Raw genomic sequence first — 21494 nt, forward strand, 5'->3', positions numbered from 1 at the left:
GAAGAAAGAAAAAAATGAAAACTAAAAAACAAACAAACCTACAATGGCTTTGTGAAAGATAAATAGAAAAGAAAAAGAAATTGTTTAATTTTCTTCCATCGAATGATTGGTGGTAAAATGTTATGCTTTGTTTTTCACCAGCTGATTGGAAAGAAAATCATGAAGCTTGTACGATAACCTTTCACTACATTTTATCATGGCTCCATAATAAGACAACTGTTTCAACACCCTGTACCACAATGGGTATTTGCAGAATATAATGCGTCCTATAGTACAGTAGAGTGAAGGAGTTATGAAAGGAAACTTAACAATGTGGAATACCTCAATGTCTTTATTGCTGTTGTTGAGTGAAGCGTACAATGTTTAAAACATTCATCCAGTTGGAAACTGCCCACTTGTATGACATTGGGAGTGTTAAGAGAGGCTACAGATAGTGTGTTTTGCATAGGCTTTGCGCTACACAAACAGGTGTCTGGTTAAACATGGAGGAAAAAAACATAAAAATGGACACTTGTAAAAAAAACAAACAAAAAAATGGCATTATGAAACCACTGTATTAAAAAAAAAACATAAATGTCACATTAAATCACACTTAAAATATTTTGGTCAAGCTCCCCTGCTCTTTTCAGGAGCCATGGAATGTGATTGTCAGACTTTTGAGCAGTAACACTGATCAATTTAATGCCCCGGCAAATTCATATTATCAAGGCTTGTGCCGCGCAAAAACTATGAAAGGGAATGTGCTACTTAAGACCACGTCAGTGAAAAAAAAAACAAAAACAAAGATCACAAGTCTTAATATCATACTGAGTTGCATTGAGGCTATTATGTACTGTACCTCAGCTGTCATAAATGTTTTCATTGCAATCATAAGGCCAGAAGATTTACATAGTGGTAAATATCCTTGTATTGTACGAGTATCTTGCTATAAGCGTAGGCACCCTGATTTTACTTTGTATGCCCTCAAATAGAAAATGATCGCTGAGCCTTAGAGTGTGCATAGAGGCAATAAAGAAGTTAGTAGAAGTTAAGGTAGATTTAAAAAAGAGGGTTTGCAAACTTCCTACATTGTAAAACCTACAGCTTTTAAGCAGCCAAGGCACCACGTGCACCTGCTTTTAAAGAGGAATGTCTGAAGATTTTAAAGTGATCGAACAGGTACAAAAGCTACAAAAACAGCTGGAAGTAGAAAAAGACAAAACACATTAAAACATAAATTAAATGACATAAAGGATAATAAAAGTCATAATGGCCTTCTGAATATTCAACACTCCTATCACCACCAAAATTAACTGCCAGTTGGTTGAACAGTTTCTGGATACGAAAAAAAAAAAGCAAAAATACTTTTTGTTATGAGTATAAAGATGTTATATACGATACAGTATGATAGGTCATATTCAAAAACATCACATGTGCTAACATATATTACTCAGACCATTGCTGCACTATTGGTAAGACATAATAAAAGTGAAATCATCTAAATTCTAGAAGTGCTTATATTTCTATCCTGAACTGGTGAACGTTGAATAAAATAGCAATGTGTGAAGCTTTTGCTTTAAATATAAATAAAAAAGAGATGGAAAATGTACTGTATGAGGGAGAGAAGTGATTTCATCCATCTCTTTGGAATGTGGAAACTTTTAACTCTGTCGCTATCAAAACTGTCGACATGGAGTGCAACAGATAAATCTAAATTGAATTCTTTTTTAACTTCCTGGCAGGATTGTAGAAAGTAATTAGTAATTACAAATGTCCAAATTTCACAGCATTTTGTTTCTTTTAGAAAGCAAAAATTATTGTGCAAAGGCACTATACGTGGTGACCGTACAAAAATATGTGATGCTGTTTCCGGTACAGTGCTCACACAGCGTCACTCCTGTCCCTCCGTTTTCTTCGGGGTCCCTCTTGGGAATGTGATCATTATTTGGTTCTTAAGACAAAGTCAAAGGAAGAGTCTTGGATTGTCGTGGTCCCCAGCTTTAGTGGCTCCTTCAAGACATTAGTGTCCCATACCTGCAGAGAGACACAAAACAAGTCCATCAGATACTTTACTATGAGTCTGCAGACAGGCGTGGGTTAATAACTGATTCAAACCAGGTAACAAACACCACAGGCAGTTATTATGCAGTTTAAAGCTGGGGTAAGCAGTTTTATTTTGGCGTCCTTGGGCAACAATCCCATATTGTAATTCAAGTAGTCTGAGAAAACACTAGACTCTGCACCTCCTCTTGGCTCTGTTTTTAGACTTTAGAAAATCTAGCCTGTAAAGGGGGACTTGGGCTAATCACAAGTCATTTAAAAGAGAGGGTTTTCTATGTATCCCCTTTGACAAATGTAGATGCGCTTGCATGTTGCTTCAGTGGAGGCCTGATTCACTGGCAGAAGATTCTGCATTGGAAATTGCTATTCCATTGGTGAAAAATGCCTACAAAAAACAGAGGACGGATTTATCAAAAGCAGAGTCTAAAAAATAAGAGTCTGACAATAAAACAAAATAAAACATGTCAATATTGGCGAAGCCTTTCAGATATGGAGAGAAAATGTCGCTTTAGCCTTCTGATAAAATGAGGCAAAGGCTCAAAGCTGCAGCTTCAAGTTCTCGTTTCCATAACTGACGTTAGCTAGAGCCTCAGGTCAAAGTGTGTCCCTGCTTCACTCCCCATCGCCCATCGTGACTCCTGCTGTAAAGATCACTTTGAAGATGTTTTGATATAAACTTTGAATCGAACTTCATTTAAAAAAAGACCACCAGTTCTTAGTTTTTTAAAAAAAAAAACATTCTTAAAATTCTTAATTAATTCCTAATTCTTAAAATGTTTTTTATCCGTGAACAAGACAACAACCTTGAGAGGGATATTTTGGGGGTGTTTGCTTGATTGACGGATGTACTAGACAGTGTTGGTTTCTGCTTATTTGCCCTACTTAAGTGTCACCCAAACGCCACTCAAAACTTGCTCAAATTTAGCTAAGCTGGCCCCAAGAGACTGACAAAATAGTTGTAAATATATAAACCCCAAATCAGGCTTGACAGTCTGAAAACTAGACTGAAAACTGCAGGACGTCATACATACAATATCTTCATATGTTTTTTATATACATTTCTGGCTGTCTGTCATTTTCCAAACTGCTATAATATATTTTGAATCAAGAGGCCAAAAAAAATCTTCCTTGAAAGTTATCATTATAAATTCAATACAGCCAGAGGCTTAAATTTCCAAAGTGGTGACCATTATTTTGGAAGTTCTCTATTAGAGCCAAGCATGTGGAGAGTGTGAGGCTGCTAACTCGCATGTGGTCCAATTGTGGTGTCAAATGTCTGTAAGGTCCTGCAGACAACCACCAGCAAGAAATACCAAAACTACACAAAGCCTCAGTCATCCTCTGAGTCAGACTGTGACGGTGTGCTAATCTCCAAAATGCCAGCTATTAATGTGACAAACCAGCCTGACAGGAACAATGCTGCCAACACTCTTAACACAAGAGGCAGGACTGTGGTCTGAGCAACACAAGTGGATGTGCACACGAGTGGAACAGCCGAAAGGTTTGAGTGGCGTCAAGATGGCTGTTGAGTGGCTTTTACAGAGGTGAAACTGGAGTGTATGTACAGTGTGTGTGTGTGTGTGTGTGAAGCTGTGCGTGGACATGTACAGAATCCCTCAAGGCCAAAACCCTTCTTCTGCCTGCTGGGAGAACAAAAGGAGGACGAGACTGCACTCACATCTGATTTTAAAATAGCAAGCAATGTTTAAGTGGCATCCTGAAACACTGTGGTGCAAAAGGCCAAACGGCAAACTGAAAAAGGCCACAGTGTAGGCTATGATGGGGTCAGTTATTGGTTTTGTGACACATGGCGTCGTATAAATCAAAGAGCAAATGACAAGATGACACACCTAACGAGAAGGCCAATGTCTGAAAAAAAACCCTGCTGTCTTGCAAAAGTGCTAGGACATTTGTTCCACACAAAGACTGTAAATATAGAGGGACGACGTGTCTCCACTTCCTCCCACAGTACAAAAATAAAAGCCAAAATATCCCAGATACTGCTGCTACCATCTTGTGCTGATGAGAACATTTGGATTGAGTTCCCACCATCCCACCAATCAGGAGGAGCGCCACTGATCACATGCACACTGACTGGCACACACAGCTGTCAATCATAACACCAGAAAGCACAAAATAAGTACTTTAACCAAATCAATCACAGAATCAAACACTTCAGCAGTGTGATATTATGTGTGTGTGATAAGAATGACCTAAAATGAAAACACATCTTAGGGAAAAATGTATTTGATGTGTACTTTTCAGGTGGCTGTGGCTCAGGAGGTAGAGCGGGTCATCCTCTGATTGGAGGGTTGGTGATTCCATCCTTGGTCATCACATGTCAAAGAAGTTTTGCGCAATATACTGCGCCCTAAATTGCTCCCGATGACTGTACCAACAGAGTGTCAATGTGTATGAATGTTTCAAAAACTGAGTAGCAGGTGGCAGCTTGTTCTGCAGCCTCGGCCACTAGTGTGTGAATAGGTGAATGTGACTTGTGGTTTGAGTGGTCGAACTACTAGAAAAGCGCTATACAAGAGTAGATCCATTTACTTAAATTTTTTACATTCACTAACATGGAGGAGGGCGGGGTTCATGTGCCACACTGTAATCAACCACCAGGGGGCAATCAAGATGTTTAAGCCTGACTTTGGGGAGCTTTCCAGTCATCCGTCATATCCAGCCCATGGTCACAACACACACAATTGGAAATGGTTTCTGGTGGGAAGCCAGTGAGGGATCATGTGCTTTTCGCTGCACTTGATGCTCCTACTGGTGGACTGAGATGCCAGAATGGATATCTCTGGGATTTGAGGGGAATATCTTGAACTTCGATGCACATTGTGTACTTTCCCAGTAAAGCTCCTCTCTGACTCAAGAAAGAATTGGCAGAGGTCAGTAATATTCTTGGAAAAGGACAAGTGGTTGTCTACAATCTCTGTCCTTCTTCAGGCTGTCTACCGTCCCTTTAAATTTAGCCTATGGCTGAGCATATAATATCAATATTGTGATGAGAAACTACATATTGTCTTGGATTTTGGATATTGTGATATCATATTTGATGTCTTTTCCAAGTTTTAAGGGCTGCATTACATTAAGTAATTTTCTGAACTTTCGGACTCCTCTAGCTGTTCTTTTATTTGCCTTTACCTGCTTAGTCATTATATCCAGATTACTAATGATTATTCATTAAAAACTCATCGTGTAAATATTTTGTGAAAGCACCAACGATATTGTCCCTATATCAACCATGAGAAATCCGATTTAAAAAAAGTTGCTGTATTTGATTTTTTTCCCGTATCCCCAGCCCTATCTCTGTGAATTGTCAACAAGTAGGTTGTCTAAATGCTCATAAAAGCATATTGTTATTGTGCGGTTTAAAACTTGCCGCTTATTTTTGTCATTCTCATGTTTTGATTTCAACTAAAGGATTAAGTGCTCTGCTATGAGTTGAGAAAAAACCCTCTATTTTGGTTTCTGAAACCAATTAGAAAAATGAAAAAAAAGCACTGTGGGCGAGTTAAGAACGAGGCAGTGTTTCAGAGGTTTTAAAAAGTTGACATTTTGGAGCCACAAGTTCACCCTTCAACTGCAACATGCCTGCAACATGCCTGCACACCCATTTATTTTTTGTTTTCATGCACACACATTCACAAGCTCTGCAGTTACAAGCTTCTGGTGTCTTGTAATAACTCACCGTTGGCGACTGATTTGGTCTCCCCTCTGCCTGCCACCTGCAAGACATGAAGACGCGAAGGTAACAAAGTGGTAAAGATGAAGACAGATAGAAAAAGTGAGCAAAACATACCTGCAAACCCTCCATTTGAAGCACCGAGTGCTTATAACCACTTATAACCACTTCTGATCTAACACTTTCACCTTTAAAGATTAGGCTTGGGTGGGATCACTGTATCATGGTATACCAAGGTATTTAGAAATCCTGACGGTATGATTTTCGAAACTGTCAAAAACAAAGACACTCCTGTTTTTATTAAACTCATATGGACAGAGGTCAGTCTGGAGGAACACGCTGCTGAGAAACATGATGACTACCAGTGGTGGGGATGACATTACAGGACTGTGATCAACTGGCTAGCCACGACAGCCATGACGGCAAATTTTCACATTGAGCTCTGTAAATTTGGGGATTATTTTGACCAAACCAGAGATGGTGATTGCTGTAAGCTTGAACTCTGGTGTGCAGTTGTGTTTCTTTGTTTAATGAGGATAACAGATTTAAGAATCTTTCCTTTCTTGACATTTTGAGAGTTTATGTATTAGACTGATAAAGCTGAGAACACTAATAGAACATAGTAGTGAACATAGTGATGTAGGAGATGTAGGCGAATTTTTCAGACACCTCTCTGGCAGCTCTGCTAATTGTGCTAAATTTATGCTCTTATGTCCATTTAGCAAGTTTAGGTAGGTTTTTGAGGTCTGCTTTGGACAGCAGCAGCGTGTGGCTATGAGTCACTCATCGGGATTTAAGGACTCTGGTAAGAAAAATAGAGCAGGGTGTGCTTTACGGTAAATACACACCAGTGGGTCAGTGGGAATAAGAGGTGCCGTCCCATCCCTGCTGTGGATCACTGCTATATGCCGTGCAGAGGCGGCTACAATTTGCTGCTGCCCTTTTCAGGAGGAGCAACTATGCAGCTGTCTTGCTGAGATTGGTAAGTATTCCAAAACTGAAAGCTATGGATAACCAGAACCATGCTGAAACATGGACAGTTATAAAAAGACGCAAAGAAGAACAATGCATAATTTAAAGGAGCTGATGGGAACACATTTCACTGGAGTTGTACGTCGTACAAATCCTTGTGATAAATCAGTGACTGGCTGGGGGAACGCAGCACACAAATACCAGCATAACGTATACTCCAGTGAAATTTCAGGAAGATATATAAAAAAAAAAGATACCACCCGAGCCTAACGCAGACTCTTGAATCAATCGCTGTCCTGATCATTTTGCCTTCCCTGACATCACAGCATAGTCATGGTTAGCTAATGACAAGGCCGCTAACCACTACCTTTCCTGTCCAGGACCCTTTTTACGTCAGTGCAGACCACCGCCTGGTGCCCTCCAGCCCAGCTACTCACTGTGGCGGACCACAGCCTGCGGTCTGCACTGCAGCTGTTGGCTGCAGGAACACACTACTACCAGCGGAGGAAGGAAGGAAGAAAGAAAGGAAGGAAGGAAGGTTTATAATAAAGTAAGAGGGTAGGTAGGACATCTTTATCTTTTTTAAATATGGCTTTTCACTTCTACTAAGCACTTCTACAAACACAGCATTATCTATGTATAGAAATAAAGATAAGACAATTAATTCATGTCAGGTACAGTCAGACTTGTTTGAAAGTGTGAGGTGATAACGGTGATTCAGTGATGCCAAACTGCCATTGTGCAACTCAGCAAGGCGTCTCGCTTGTAAAGAATGCTGTAAACAGTTTCTCCATTAGGGCAACATAAAGTCGAGTGAAGTTGGGGCTGAGAGTAGTGATTTGTGGTTGTCAGAAGAAGGAACGGTGATGTGATACAGCCATGTGTGAAAAGCATTCAGGCCGCAGTTGGACAACAGGCGCGCTGTTAAAGGTTTTTTTTTTTTTTTAACTACACAGAATTTATGCTGAACTGTAATCTGCTGGATTTTGTTGCATCAGCTTTTACAAGTTCTGAGTGTTAATGGAATCAAGTGGAATGCTTTAAAATTGGTTTTATTGTGGCTTCGTTGATATGTTCTCTTTGTTCCTTTTATTTCACAGCACTTAGAACATTTGGCAAGTTTCGGTCCTAAATGTGCATTTTGGAAAGCAGCTGATGTTTATTACTCTATATTTACAAAATGCAGATAATTACATCCTCTTAAATGTTTTGACTTTGTGGGAGAAGAGACCTGTGCCAGAAACCATACAAATCATGAAAATGTAAAACAAATTTGTCAAATCATAAATATCTAATTTGGACCCAAACTCTTAGATATTATCATTAAGATTAAAATAAGCAGAAGCGTCCAACCGCAGCAGAACAGAGTACAGCTTTGCCAACAACATACAGTAGAGCAAAAAGTCGGCAGCGTGACAGCAGGGTGCGAGGTCATTCTGTGATAAGAGCCTTGAAGAAATGTGGAACAGTTACTCGTTTACCTCTCCAGGCTTATTCCAGATTTAAGGGTGAGGTCGACTAGCTATGAGAGTTCTTTAAAACAAAAGCAAACACAAGTGATTGAGATTATTTCAATACTACTACGCCATCTCTTTTACAAAATTCTCCTTATTGACATCTGGAACACTATGAAAAAACACTTTGTAGACCACAAACCAATTTGGCATGGTTAAACTTCATCTGGATGCTACTTTGATTTTCCCCTGATGGTTCAAACTGGTACTCTGATCACTGTACAAATTCCTCATCCAGGACTCCCACACATTTTCATGGACAACATTTCAAAACTTTTCCATGACTTTTCAATAATCCATAATGAAAAATGTTTTTTTCTTGCCCCACTTGCCTGATATTTTTCCAACACATCGAATTCAAATTGTTCAAACATAACTTCAGCTAACTTGCATACATGAGGGAACCAAGGAGAAAATGAAGAAACATTATGTGTTGGAAAACAAAATGGTACAGTTACGTTACATCATCAGCTTCAGGATATATGTTTACTGTTATGTTACATTATGTGGGAGGTTTTCCACGAAAGATTACTGGAACAATTTTCATTACAAAAAAACTCCAAAATTCTATGACTTATGACTTTCCTTTTCTTTCCCAGACTTTTCCAGGCCTAGTAAGTATGATTGTGATATTCCACAACTTTTCCAGGTTTACTGTGACAGTGGGAACCCTGCTCATAATGACCCTGATGAATAAATGAATAATAGCTACCTTGGTTGGAGAGGCACCTTTGTTTTCCCATAGACTCCTCTTGTTAGTGACGTCAACGGGCTTCAGGTCCTGTCAGAGAGAGACAGAAATCAAAAGGCTTCAGAAGACAAAGCATCATACCAGCGGTGCCCGGCATTTGTAGGTCAATTTGAAAATAGTTGACATTTTGTGGCAATGGCAGAGCACCTAAAACGTAGAGGAGAAGGAATGACAGAGGAGGACAGAGAGCTTGAGGGATGAGAGCAGCGGTTGACAGACACTGTCAAGTGGAGAGGTGCTTGTCTGGAGAAGGTGGAAAATAGCACTCTCACTGAGGCAATCCTCTTTGAAAACACTCCATCACAATGCAAAGTACGATTCAGGCACGGGAATAGAGAAAGTTTCGGCAAAAGTGTTCCAGTTTTTGAACTCTAATGAAAATATTCAATGTTGAGCCAGCCATTAAAAAAATATGGACAGAGGGCAACCTTTCAAAATTGGGCCCCTCATCCAAGGGCGTAGGCTTTGTTTTAACATTTGGGCGAGGGGCGGGGGGGGGTAATAATTTTACACATTATTACTCGTTCTTTTTCATTTATCAGACCACACATTTAAATGAGCTATCATCTCAATGTATAAATATGTAACAAGTTATCAGGAAAATTGGAATGAAAAGAAAGAAAAACAAACAAATCACAAAAAGCAAAGCAGAACAGAACAGAACAGACAAAAGCAAACAAAAAACATGTGCATCAGACAAACTGCTTGTAAAGATGTGTGAGTTTGCAGGTCCAGGCCTGCTTTCGCATAAGGCATTTTCACACCCAGGAAACTTTTTCATAGTGCCAAGAACCCCCTTTTTTATTGTGTCTGCTCCACAAAAACTAGGAATGATTGTTGCTCTTAGAACATCATTTTATGAGGCTTTTTTAGCTCCAATTTCGGGGAAGGTACTCTCCCGGTACAGGAAGGAACCATGAGTGATGTAAGTTGACTGGTCAAACAAGAAACCACCGGCAACCACTGTTTTTAAAAAACCTGTTAGCTGTGTGAAAAAAAGACGTGATTTTGACTCATCAAAGCAAAAGTGATGGTACCATACTAAACGCCGGTTTACAGTATGTGACTTCAGCATTCCTCTTAGCAGTGGGAATGCAAACACAAAAAGCAAAAAAACCTGTAAAAGTATTTCATTCTCAAGGTAGCTCCCCAGAACTGTTCCAAAAATGCCTATAATTTATTAATAGGTTCCAAGTTTTATAGAATCTCTAAATGGAGCCTTTGGGAGCCTTTCTTTAATTCCTTGGCTATGTAATGGGAGGTAACACCCTTCCATTTCAGCAAAATGTAGTATACTGATAATAGAGAGGAATTGAAATCTTCTGGAACTGAGAATATAGCAAAAATAACATCTGTCTAATAAATGGTGGCAAAAATGGATGACCAGAAAAGTGCAACACCACAGCTTATGGTTGATGGTCTGTGGGGTGGACATTCTCTCTTGGAAAAACTTGTATTTAAAGTTTCCTTTCACATCCTCAGTCTCTCCTGTGGTGTGTTACCTATTTGAGCACAAGCCATAATCCGTGACCAGGAAAGCTCTAACATAAATATTTGGTTGAAATATGAGTACGAGTGAAGAGAGGCATGATATGCTGGCGTTCAGCCAAACACGTTAGCGGGACAGAAGAAAAAACACTCTGCCGGCAAAGCTTATGATAAGCACACGATAACATGCTTAAGTGACACTGTATACCAAACTCGTGCCAAGTCTACAATATCCACTTCATGGACTGTATATGTATATTATGACAGATGTAAAAGTGAAGCAGAGTTATGGTAGTTTTACAGGGTTTTTTAAAATAGTTTTAATCTTTATTTCAACTTTTATTATTGTTTTCAAGTCAGTTTAGATTTAGTTGGTTTCCAGAGTGGGTTTGCACATTTTAGTTTAGTTTTTATTATTTAAAATGTTTAGCTTTAGCTCGATATTCTTAGTTTTTGTATTAGTTTTATTATGCATGGATGCCTCCTCAGGCTTGATGTGTTTACAGATTTATCTAAGTAGACACAGTACAACCAAAGACACTTCCTGTATATATATTTATTATTTTTATTTTAATAAGTTTTTTAAGTACACAATCTCAATCTGCTTTTTTTTTTTTTTTTTTTTTTTACACCTAGTTATAGTTTTTAGTTTAGTTCTCCATAATATATAATACCTTGAAGTGGACTGATGCAAGCTCAGACACTTTATGAGTTATTTTCCTGTGTGGCCACCAGGTGGTGCCAGACAGATAATATCCCAGCCTGACCTGCTCCACTGCATCATTTGAAAATTATTATAAAACATCTACTGTACAGAATCAGCAATAACTCTGACATTATCATCATCATAACAGTACTGCAGGGCTGATAGAAGAGTAAGAGTACTGCTATTTATTATGAGATTGGTGGTGTTTGCTGGAATAAATGTAGCCCACATGGTACAGGATCACTGTACCCATGAACAAGTCACTGTTGAATCCTTAGACAAACCATAACTAATACTACTACTAATATTGCTACTTCTACTACTACTACTATTAATAATAATAGTGAGCTTCAAAGTAAATGTCGCATTAATGTTCCAAGTTCTGCCTTGTTACTTGAAGCTCCTAAAAAACTGGTTTCTGACTGTAAGTATTTCTTTGCAAAATTTAGGGAATGTCTGTTTTTTCTATGTTTTTTTTTTTTTTTTTAAAAAGGGAGGGGTAGTTCAAAACATGATGGTGGCAATTCAAATACCTTTCTTAAGCATTGGGGAGGGAGTTCTATTTTTCTATTTAGATTAGGGGAGGGACATTTTGTCATAATTTGTTTCATTTCAAAAACCCTCAGAACCCCAAAACCACTAAAGGGTTTTAAAGGCATGCTTTCTTTAAAAATCACACCATTCATCATCTATCTATGAAATCTGGTTATTTATGGTGGAGGGAGGGTTTTAGAAAAATGTAGCTCTAGGGAGGGTCGTGATATAAAAATAAATAAATAAAGTACAGTCCCTTCACATTCTAACTAAATACACAAATAATTATTTAAAAAACCTTTAGGTAATATTTATGAAAAGTTTAACACTCAATAACTAAGATAATTTGCTTCTTCAGGGGCGTGTGGGTGTGATTTGACAGAATCTGATTGACGGTGACCAAACAACCCACCAACTGTCATCAGATTCTGACTCAAATACTGCTAAATCCTGATTGGAGCGTTGTGACATCACAGTGTCCTGCCCACCTCAAATCAGTGACAAGAACACAAATAAAAACAACAACAACAAGAAATACATAAATCTCATATTTGAAAGAACCAAAAATATTTGTGTGTTCATGTTAAGAAGATAATAAAGACTTTTTTTCAGAGGCCTTTCAGGTAGATGTTTAGATATTTATGTGTAAGTTGAAATATAATAGTATAAATCTACATGTATATAAAGATCACTCGTCTGCTCTGAAGCTGTTTTTCAGAGGCGTTTCTCTTCAGGCCCCTGAGCTGTACAGTAAATCTACTGTACTTCCCAGAAGCATCGACAGGGGCTGCTGCGACGACAACCTACCGTTGGCCTTCCTCCTGACGTTTTGCCGCTCTCCGGGGTTTTATTCAGCCAGTCGTTAATGCGGCCCGCCACGCCTGTCTTCATCACAGCTGCTTCCTGTTTGGATAGGGTCATAGGTCAGCTAAGCCTGGTCGTCATCGGCAGGAAGTGCCAGTGAATTGGGCTCTTTCCTCTCTCTCTCTCTCTCTCTCTGTCTTTTTTCCCTCTTTCTGCTCCAGTCATGCACAAAGTTTCATTAACTTCCTCACATCCTTCACTACCTCATCTTTTACCTTGAACGGGCTCCCTCCTCCTCCAGGTGAGCCGAACACATTGCCTTTCTCCCACATGCTCTTGATGTTGCGGATGCTGTCGGTGACCATGGGTAGATCCACCGCCCCGGAGCGAGGGGATCGAGACTCCTTGTTCTCTCTCTGCAGAGACAAAGTGCTGGGTTTAAACTGCTGAATAGCAGGGATGGCTGTTCTGATTGAAGCTTAGATATCTGTCTTTTTAGAGAAAAACCCACATAAGCTTGCTCATAATAACAGTGATGAATTCCTGCTGTGTTAAGGATGGGTACTTTTAGGCAACTTTTAGACTCAGAATAGCAACCAAAATCAATTTTAGCATACCAAGACTGGAATCAGGTCAGAAAATTGATGTTTTGTAACTAGATTCTATAGATTTCTCAGGATCCTGTTTCTCAAATCCGATAACAAATAGTCCTTTACATTATTAACAGTGTGACACATGATGTTGACGTCACATCCAGGATGACTTTAAACCCGTTATCTGGCTATGACAGCAGAGTTTTGTTCTCTAGAACCACACATTACTTTTAAAGAAGAAACTGATTTTTTACACAGAGGATCCACAAAGACTGAGGGGATAGTTCACAAAACAATTACGTAGCTTTTGTTGCTTCTGCCCAACCTTGACAAATAAGAAATAAGAAGCTGTGTACCCCTAACTATGCAAATGGTGTCTCAGTGCCCCTTTATAACAGTCATATTCATAGAGACCAATGCTAGTATCCACATGCAGATACAGAGAAATTATTAGCCTCTTCAGAGAGTTCATTGATAACTGAAGCACATTTAAATTTAAGGTTTTTCCCTCTCTGCCATTGTTTGGCCCACTGTGTTGTCGGTGCAAATGCAACATTGAAAACTGCAATAAGATGTGCAATATCTTTAGTGAATCGAACCTTGAGGCAGGGTAGAGTGGTTGGAGGTGATGCACAATTCATGGTGTGGTAAGTGTCCACAATCCAGTCCTGTGAATACACTCAAGAGCTGGCTATTTAAATATGAAATATTTAATATAGTCACTTATTTTCATGGAAGATGAGGAAAAAAGCCTTTTATGAGGATAAAGTTAAACCAGACTAATTATTTCTCAACTTCTGCTATTTGGTTTACAATTATATCTAAAATATGCGAATAAATATATGTCATTGTTAAATATATAGGAGTACATATAATGTTTCAACCAGTGGTTTCTTTTGGTCTTGTTAAATTTTTGATGACTGACATATAGCTGTGTCTTGTACAGTAATCCCAAGTGGGATGGGGTTAATGTTACGCATGCACGGAAATTAAAACAAACAAACAAAAAAAAACAACCTGAAGTCACAACAGTGTCATGTGTCACTAATGCTGACGCCACACTTTTTTCAGAGTTGAAAAAATGCCAACCTGAGCAGCTGAGGTGTACTGCTCCAGCCTGTTGTCTATCTTGGACACCACAGGAGAATGAGACGTCTTCACAGTGCTGTTGGGCAGAAGCAAATAGTTAGCATACACACAGCATGGGGTCAATTTGGATATTATACACAGTGTGGTCAACCATTACATCTCCGTGCCTTGAGAAAAGGACACTTGCACCCCGAGTGGGAATTAAAGTCTGGGTTACATTTTTCCTATTTGCAGAACACAACTTCAAGGCTTGAATGCTCCACTAAAAGCTGGGAGAGAAAAAAACATGATGTGTCGGATAATGCTTAAGTATGTTCTTACCTCTTCTGTGCCGACTTGTTCAGGAACTCTGCCCTCTCTCCAATCTGTGGAGAAAAGTTATGAGAGCTCTAGGTTACTACTGTGTATAGGGGTCAACTATAAAATGTAAAATAGCCACCTAAAAAAGTTTCATCTTAAAAAATGTTCTGATGTGTGCTATATGGAGAGTATTTTCACTGCTTTGCCTTTCCATCAGACAGTCCCTTCCACCTAGATAGCTGTAAACAACTTCAGTCTCCCATCTATGCTCTCTTCAAACACACCAGACTCCATTGACAAAAATAATAATTTTAGTTCACTGAATATATAAACTGCTGGTCTACTGCTGCTTCAATTAGTTAGTTATTTCGTGTTATTGTGTGACTTTGGTGAATCAGAAGCAACCCTTTTTTATACCAACCTGCAAAACCTTTTTTTCTTCATGGAGTCTGGCTTTGACAGCATGATTTTCCCACTGGAAATAACTATCTGACAACATGTTAAATGAGTGAAAATATTCTAAGTATAGCATACACTTAAACTGATACTGATGTTTTTTAGGTGGGACTTTATTTAGGTGGCTAAAATACATTTTGTTTTTAGACACTCATCCACAGTAGATTGCTTTGCTTCCATGTCAGACTCCAGCTTGCTTCTCCAAAGTGGGGGTGTGCCAACTGACATCTACTGTATGTAATTCATTGACTATGGATAAGTACCACATACAACCCCAGTAAAAAAAAAAAAAAGAAAAAGAAAAAAAAAGAACTATGCCTTTAAAACTCTGGAGCGACGTCTCTTTTCATATTGCTGTTCTAAGATGCCTTTCCCAAGTATTTAAACCTTTAAATCCTTAGCAAAATGGTGATTTCTTTCAAAAACATGGGAATCAGGGCAACAAGGCAATTAGCAACTTGGCAAGAAATGCTCCACAGACTGCAAGAAATTAGAGGATTTAGAAAATTATTTTCAAAAGTTAGGGAAAAATGTCAAGGGAAAAAAGATAGGGAAAAACTATATTTATATATAATATATATGTGTGTGTAAGTGTGTGTGTATATATATATAATTACACATTTAAAGGTATGTTAAAATCATTACATAGGTTTTAAGCACTTCAAGGTAATTTCCTAATTTATTTTTTAAGCCTTTTTACCTTAAAAAAAACCCAACTAATTCTCAGGTAATTTTGTTGTATTTTTTCACTAGTTATCATTTCTTTTTTGTTGCTCATTGCCCTCTTGCCATGTTTTTGCTAAGGTTTCAAAGGGTTAATACATACTGTGGTGATGTTTCACGCATGCAAACATCACTGCAACACATTTTCCTTCACTCTTTAGGAGACTTAAAACAGATGTTTAACCCAACCCTCCTCTTGATTTTCATTCTTCTATTGTGTCTATATTGTTTGCTTGAGTATTTTCAGTGTAAAACTCATTGACTTGAGTTTAGAGGTCATTATGTAGACACACACGTGACTACTGGTCCTTAAATGGTTCATAACTTTAACAAGTGCCAATAATCACTGGGGAACAACATACTGCATCTTTTTAACAGTGGGTATTTCACTTTGTCTCTTTTCTACATGTGCTCAATAAGCTGGATTGACCAGCAACACACAATGTAACCGATTGTTCCCTCTGTCTGCAAAATGCTCTGAAAGACATGCACACGTACACACACACACACACAGACACAAAGGAAAAACAGCACGTTTTTTCCTATCTGCTGTTGGACTGTGGGAATCTCAGAGGATTGTTTATGATATACACGAAAAAGGGCTAAAAGAAGGAGCAACGCATGCCTTCCTCAGACGCTCACAAAAAATACTGTAAACGGACAAAAAGGAGAAACTGCAGAAAAAGCTCTCTCCCCCCTGTGAAAAAGGACCTTGCGCTCGGCTGCTACCGAATGTGGGAGTTCCCAAAATACTCCTCGACAGGAAATTCCCCATTCTCAGATGCGTTTTAAAGAGCCGTAGCCATCCGAACGCAGTTACAGTAATCCTGTTAACCCTAATCGCTTTCCTGCATCCCAGCAGCCTGTCCTTCATTCTGTCCCTCTGTCCTTCTCTCACACTGTACTTTATCTATCGTATGGAGCAGGGTTTTGCTGGTTTACTGCTGATAACATGTAGGCGAGCTCCTGGGACTGTGTGTTCCACTGGGAGGTGATTGCTGATAGCCAGGCGTATTTCTCCAGTGTAATAGGAGCCATGATATGGCAGTTGTCGGGCAAAAAACACGCATAAGAGCAAAAGGCGATGAAAACAATGTATGTTCCCTAAAACATAGGTGCGATATTGAAATAGACTGTTGACAGGTTTCAAACAGCTGCACATAAATGGATCTTGAAAATATTAAATTTACATGAGAAATAGGAAAAACTGATCTATGTGCTGCTGTTCAGCTTTTATTCGGCACTAGCAACATAACACTGAATCCATTCTCATTTTTCATGTTCTTTCCACTGATGTGGCTATTAAGACATTGCACATTGTGTGCAGTGATAACCAAAATACTTTTTAAAGCTGCACTAGTCAATATTTTCTTAAATCAACAATGACTGTGTGAAATGTATCACTCATAGTGATAAACCACAGAGAATTATCACCCAACTCTACAGTTTCCTGCAGCTTTTTTTTTTTTTTTGTTTTTTTCCAGTTTTCAGCTCATTGTTTCAGTTTTACAGAACTGCAACTCCATTGTTTTGGTTGGTTTTCTCAGTTCTCTTTCAGCTCTGATAAACTGCCTGTAAACTACCTGTCAAACACCAAATTGCAGACAAAGTTAGCGAGTAGCTGTTTGAATTGCGCCATATATCAAACATATGATGTTTAAGTCAACTTTGCAAGTCAAGAAAGTCACAGTGTCATAAAACTGTTCAAGTATCAGGCTGTGAAAAAATGTAATAACACAAGTTGTGTAGGCAACATTATTTCTGTCTTGCTGAAGCTATGATGCCTGTGTGTGGTTTATTGTGCAAGACAAGAGATGTAGGTCACGCAGTTCCACACAAAACTAAATGGTTCAATGACAAACCTACAACAAACTATGACTCTCTTGACTTGAAAAATGATCCTTTAAATTGACAAACATCATTGATATAATTCACGAAACATTTCAAATGGAATCAGAAAATTACTTGTCTCTCACTGTTGACAGCTGTATATATTCTGAAATAATGTCCCATGGGAGACACCAAAAGTGGAGGGACTCTATAAGGAGACTGAATGTCGGATTTAGATTCACCAAGAGATTAGCCAGGGTTTCCCACACATACATTTATTTGTGGATGCCTGCAGTAATGAAAACATCTGCTGCCAAAAATGGATTTGATTTTATATTTTTGGAGTTCGACTGTTCATAAGGAGCACTGTTGGAATATGTATACTGTACAGATACACATTGCATCACACTCTCATAGTGCAGCGCACACTCTGGTCACAGATGGAGCAGCAGAACATCAGGGGCATTGAAAGTGAAATTTAACTGTTCTTCCTGTTTGGTCTAAAAGTTTGCATTTATGCACAGCAGCTGCTCCTCTCATCCATCAATCTGACTAAAACCCCACCCCGCGAGTGACAAACTGCTGCAACGGAAAAATAACTAATGGAGAGCTCCACCTGTGCTGCCTTCACGGACCCTCAAAACCATCAAATTCATAAAGGGGACCCAGATTGATACGAAGGGACACAAACGCATATAAAAGACAAAAATAAAATAGGAAAAAAAATTGCTGTCCTCCCACTGTCAACGGAAAACATACACTCAAATTCTGTGGGAAACACTAAGTAAATGAGCAAATGTTCAGCCATATAATAATAATCAGGTGCATATATTAATGTTGTGTTAAAAGCTTGTTCTACTGCGACCAAGTGACCAAAAAAAGTTTCATGTTGTTTTTATGATTGTCTATACATGGCATTCACCTAAAAGCAATGATCGCAGATGTCAAAAAATTATCTCCTGCTTAATGTAGAGTGTGATGAAAAAAACAGATCTAAAGTTGACAGATAAAACATACACTGCAACTGTATTACAACGTGGTAATACAGTGTCACAAAACAAAAAAAGACACTATATAATACTGCAAAATAGGGCTGGGCAATTTATCAATATTATCTTGATATCAGCATGCCTTTGCCCATTTAGTCATTATATCCACATTGCTGCTGATTATTTATTAAAAAATCTCATCGTATAAATATTTTGTGAAAACACTTATAGTCAACACAACGATAAAAGGGCAATATCAATATTGAGGTATCTGGTCAAAAATATTGTGATTTTTGATTTTCTCCATATCACCCAGCCCCACTGCAAAACAACTATTCATACAGAACATAGTGTGTAGTGTATGAAAAGTAAAACAGTCCAAACGCACACGCTCACACACAAATACAACTGTACCTACAGTGAACATCACCACAAAGTAAAGCCGTGTCTGTGAGGCGAGGGCAGTGGGGTAGAGAATTATAGTTGAACATTATTTACAAAACTGACCACAAACAAACAAAGTATTTTATTCCAGTACAATCAGAGCTCACACACCATTAGAGCCGAGCCTCGAGTCTGAAGTCTCACTGGGACGGGCCAGATGGATATTACTGCTAACTGTCACTAATTAGATTTTCTCCACTGGCTGAAAATCCCCCTCGAATTTCAGCGTGTGGGAGTTGGCTTTTGGCAACACTGGAAACATTTATTCACATTTGAGTTGATTAAACGTTCCTTTGCCGTGACAAACATTTATCTTTGGATGAGGCTGGGAGGGGCGCGCGCTGGGTTGATTCAGGTCTCTTTTCCGAGAGCAGAGTTTCTTGTGACAAACAGGTTAACATGTCAGCAGAATTTTCAAAGTGAGCGGTGAAATTAAATACAGAAACATTTTGCCAGCAGCTGACTTTTTTCCACATTTCTCCCCTAGTTCATCGAGGCTCTTTCTATTTCGGAACACCTTCATCTCAGTCAGATAACACTTCATGCAGAGAGCTAAAAGAGGTGAGAGGGGCAGAAGCGGGTCATCTGGCACTTAATCTCTCCAAATATTTTGAATGTTTAGCTTGAGCTTTGCTGCACTGCCGGATGAGTGGGATTTGCAGGTTTTGGAGAGCCGTTATATTGACTCCATTATGCTGACAACTGTATTGGACTGGATACAAATACAGACAGAAAAAAATACAACACGGCTAAACTCTTTTCTAGATCATTTTTTTTAAGTAATGGAATGAAATTTCTGTTTACGAAGAATTGTCTGATTAATTGACCACTTACTTAAGCCTTCCCTCGAGCAGCGATTGCCTAATCATAGCTTAGCAACTGTTGCCAGGCATGGCAGGCCTGTCAAGTTTTAAATTTCTCCACATGTTGAAGCTGTGCGGGAGGCTGTAGTAAAAGCAACATCCAAATAGTTTGGAGGGTCATACTTTTTTGTCATGTTTGTCTGATTAAACATGAGCTGGAAATCATTAACATTACTGGCTAACTAACCAACTCGTGACAGAATGCTACTTGCAATTTAAAAAGGCATTTACATATCTAACTACATTAGCTTGTTTGTATGGAAGCCCTGGGAGGCAAGGTAGATTTTTTTTCAGGATATTTTTTCTTTTTTCTAAAGTTTTTTTTTGAAAAAATCCTGAAAATAAAACAAAACAAAAACTCACTTGTTTTACAAAAAGACAAAAAAAAAAATTTTGTCACATATTTTCACAGATGAAAAAGAGGAATGAATAATGATTCTGAAAGAAATAATCCCTTTCACACAATTGGAAATAAAAAAAACTGATAATTAGAAAAAAAACCTCTTATTTTATTTTTATAGTTGCCTCTCAGGGCTTCCATATATGGGGTTACAGGCTTAGGGTGGTTTAAGTACATCCACTGTTTAGTATTTCCCATCTATGTAGAAGCTCCTTGGTGCTTTAATTGGAGCAAAAGGTAACATAATGTCCTGATGTTTATTGGGTTTGGGGAAATTAAGTTGCCAAATAGGGTTACATTAAAATGAAATAAAAGTCTGATCTTTTCCTTAATGATCTTGTAATACTCAGACTGACTACATCTGATATGGAATACAAGAACTGTGTTGTCTCTTTGTTTTTATGTTTTCTACACAGATAATACTGGTGAGGACTATATTCCCTCGGACATCTAGCTTCAGCTTCACGTCTTCTGACATGATGTATATGTTGTCGTCAACACTCAATCTTCTGAAATCAAGAACCCACTGTTAGAAGAATCACTATGAATATTTTGAGAGGTAAATCTACCACTATCATCCTCATTATAAACCGCATAAATGCTGTGCCAGGACTAAATACATACTCTTTTTAGAATGGTTTCAAATCACAGCTTAAGCATTGTCTAAATATAAATCAACCCAATAAGCTGTACAAAAAAATGCTTTTTAGAAGTGTAGGGATAAGGAAGGATTGACAGGATGAACATAAGTAATTTTTAAAATTTTTTAAGTTGTAAAAATAAACAAATATTGTGAGTTGTAAATACTGTATGTCCAACACTGAGCAAATTGTATGAATTATGGAGAAGGGGTAGGACAATATAAGTCTATACTTTTTGCTATTCCTTATCGAATCTGCAAATCTTTAATAATGCTTATTTCTGATGTTGATGATGAAATTGTTACATCTATTAATTTGATTTGTTAATTGCTTTTTATTAGACTTTTTTTTTACATGCTTGACATAAATGAACCAAACTAAATCAAATAACGAGTCAGCGGTCAATTGGCGAATAAAACTGCGGCGACACTCTGCTGCTGGATGCAGGGCAGAGGTGGGAGGTTAAAAATAGTAAACCGACCTTCAGAGAGGAGCCTCGAGGGCTGACGCACTTAAAGGGTCTGTCCTCCCCGTCCATAGTGTCCTCCACCTTCTGTCTCTTCTCAGCTGCCTCTGCTCTCCTCCTTTCAATCTCCTCCTTCATCTTCCTCTTCTCCTCCTGAGAAAAGACATAAGCAAATTTGAGCGCATTTTTGAATTAATGTA

At 38.5% G+C, this 21494-nt stretch overlaps 1 protein-coding gene across 6 annotated transcripts in view; it reads right to left on the reverse strand.

Moving 5' to 3' along the window:
- Window positions 1–313: 313 nt before the first annotated feature.
- Window positions 314–21494, reverse strand: part of cald1a (caldesmon 1a) — a 79672-nt gene continuing 58491 nt past the window's right edge. For 5 of the 6 annotated variants that reach the window (XM_042511401.1, XM_042511403.1, XM_042511404.1 and 2 more), the window contains 8 exons: window positions 21310–21447; window positions 14504–14547; window positions 14183–14258; window positions 12776–12916; window positions 12504–12599; window positions 8930–8998; window positions 5738–5774; window positions 314–2013 (listed from right to left, as the gene is read on the reverse strand). In XM_042511401.1, the coding sequence (XP_042367335.1) occupies window positions 2000–2013; window positions 5738–5774; window positions 8930–8998; window positions 12504–12599; window positions 12776–12916; window positions 14183–14258; window positions 14504–14547; window positions 21310–21447 (615 nt within the window). In that variant the 3' untranslated portion in view covers window positions 314–1999. Of the gene's footprint in view, window positions 2014–5737; window positions 5775–8184; window positions 8237–8929; window positions 8999–12503; window positions 12600–12775; window positions 12917–14182; window positions 14259–14503; window positions 14548–21309; window positions 21448–21494 lie in introns of all 6 variants that reach the window. The other variant, XR_006107044.1, reaches the window with a different exon arrangement.

This window comes from Plectropomus leopardus, chromosome 22 (assembly GCF_008729295.1).
Source record: "Plectropomus leopardus isolate mb chromosome 22, YSFRI_Pleo_2.0, whole genome shotgun sequence".
Taxonomy (NCBI): Eukaryota; Metazoa; Chordata; class Actinopteri; order Perciformes; family Serranidae; genus Plectropomus; species Plectropomus leopardus.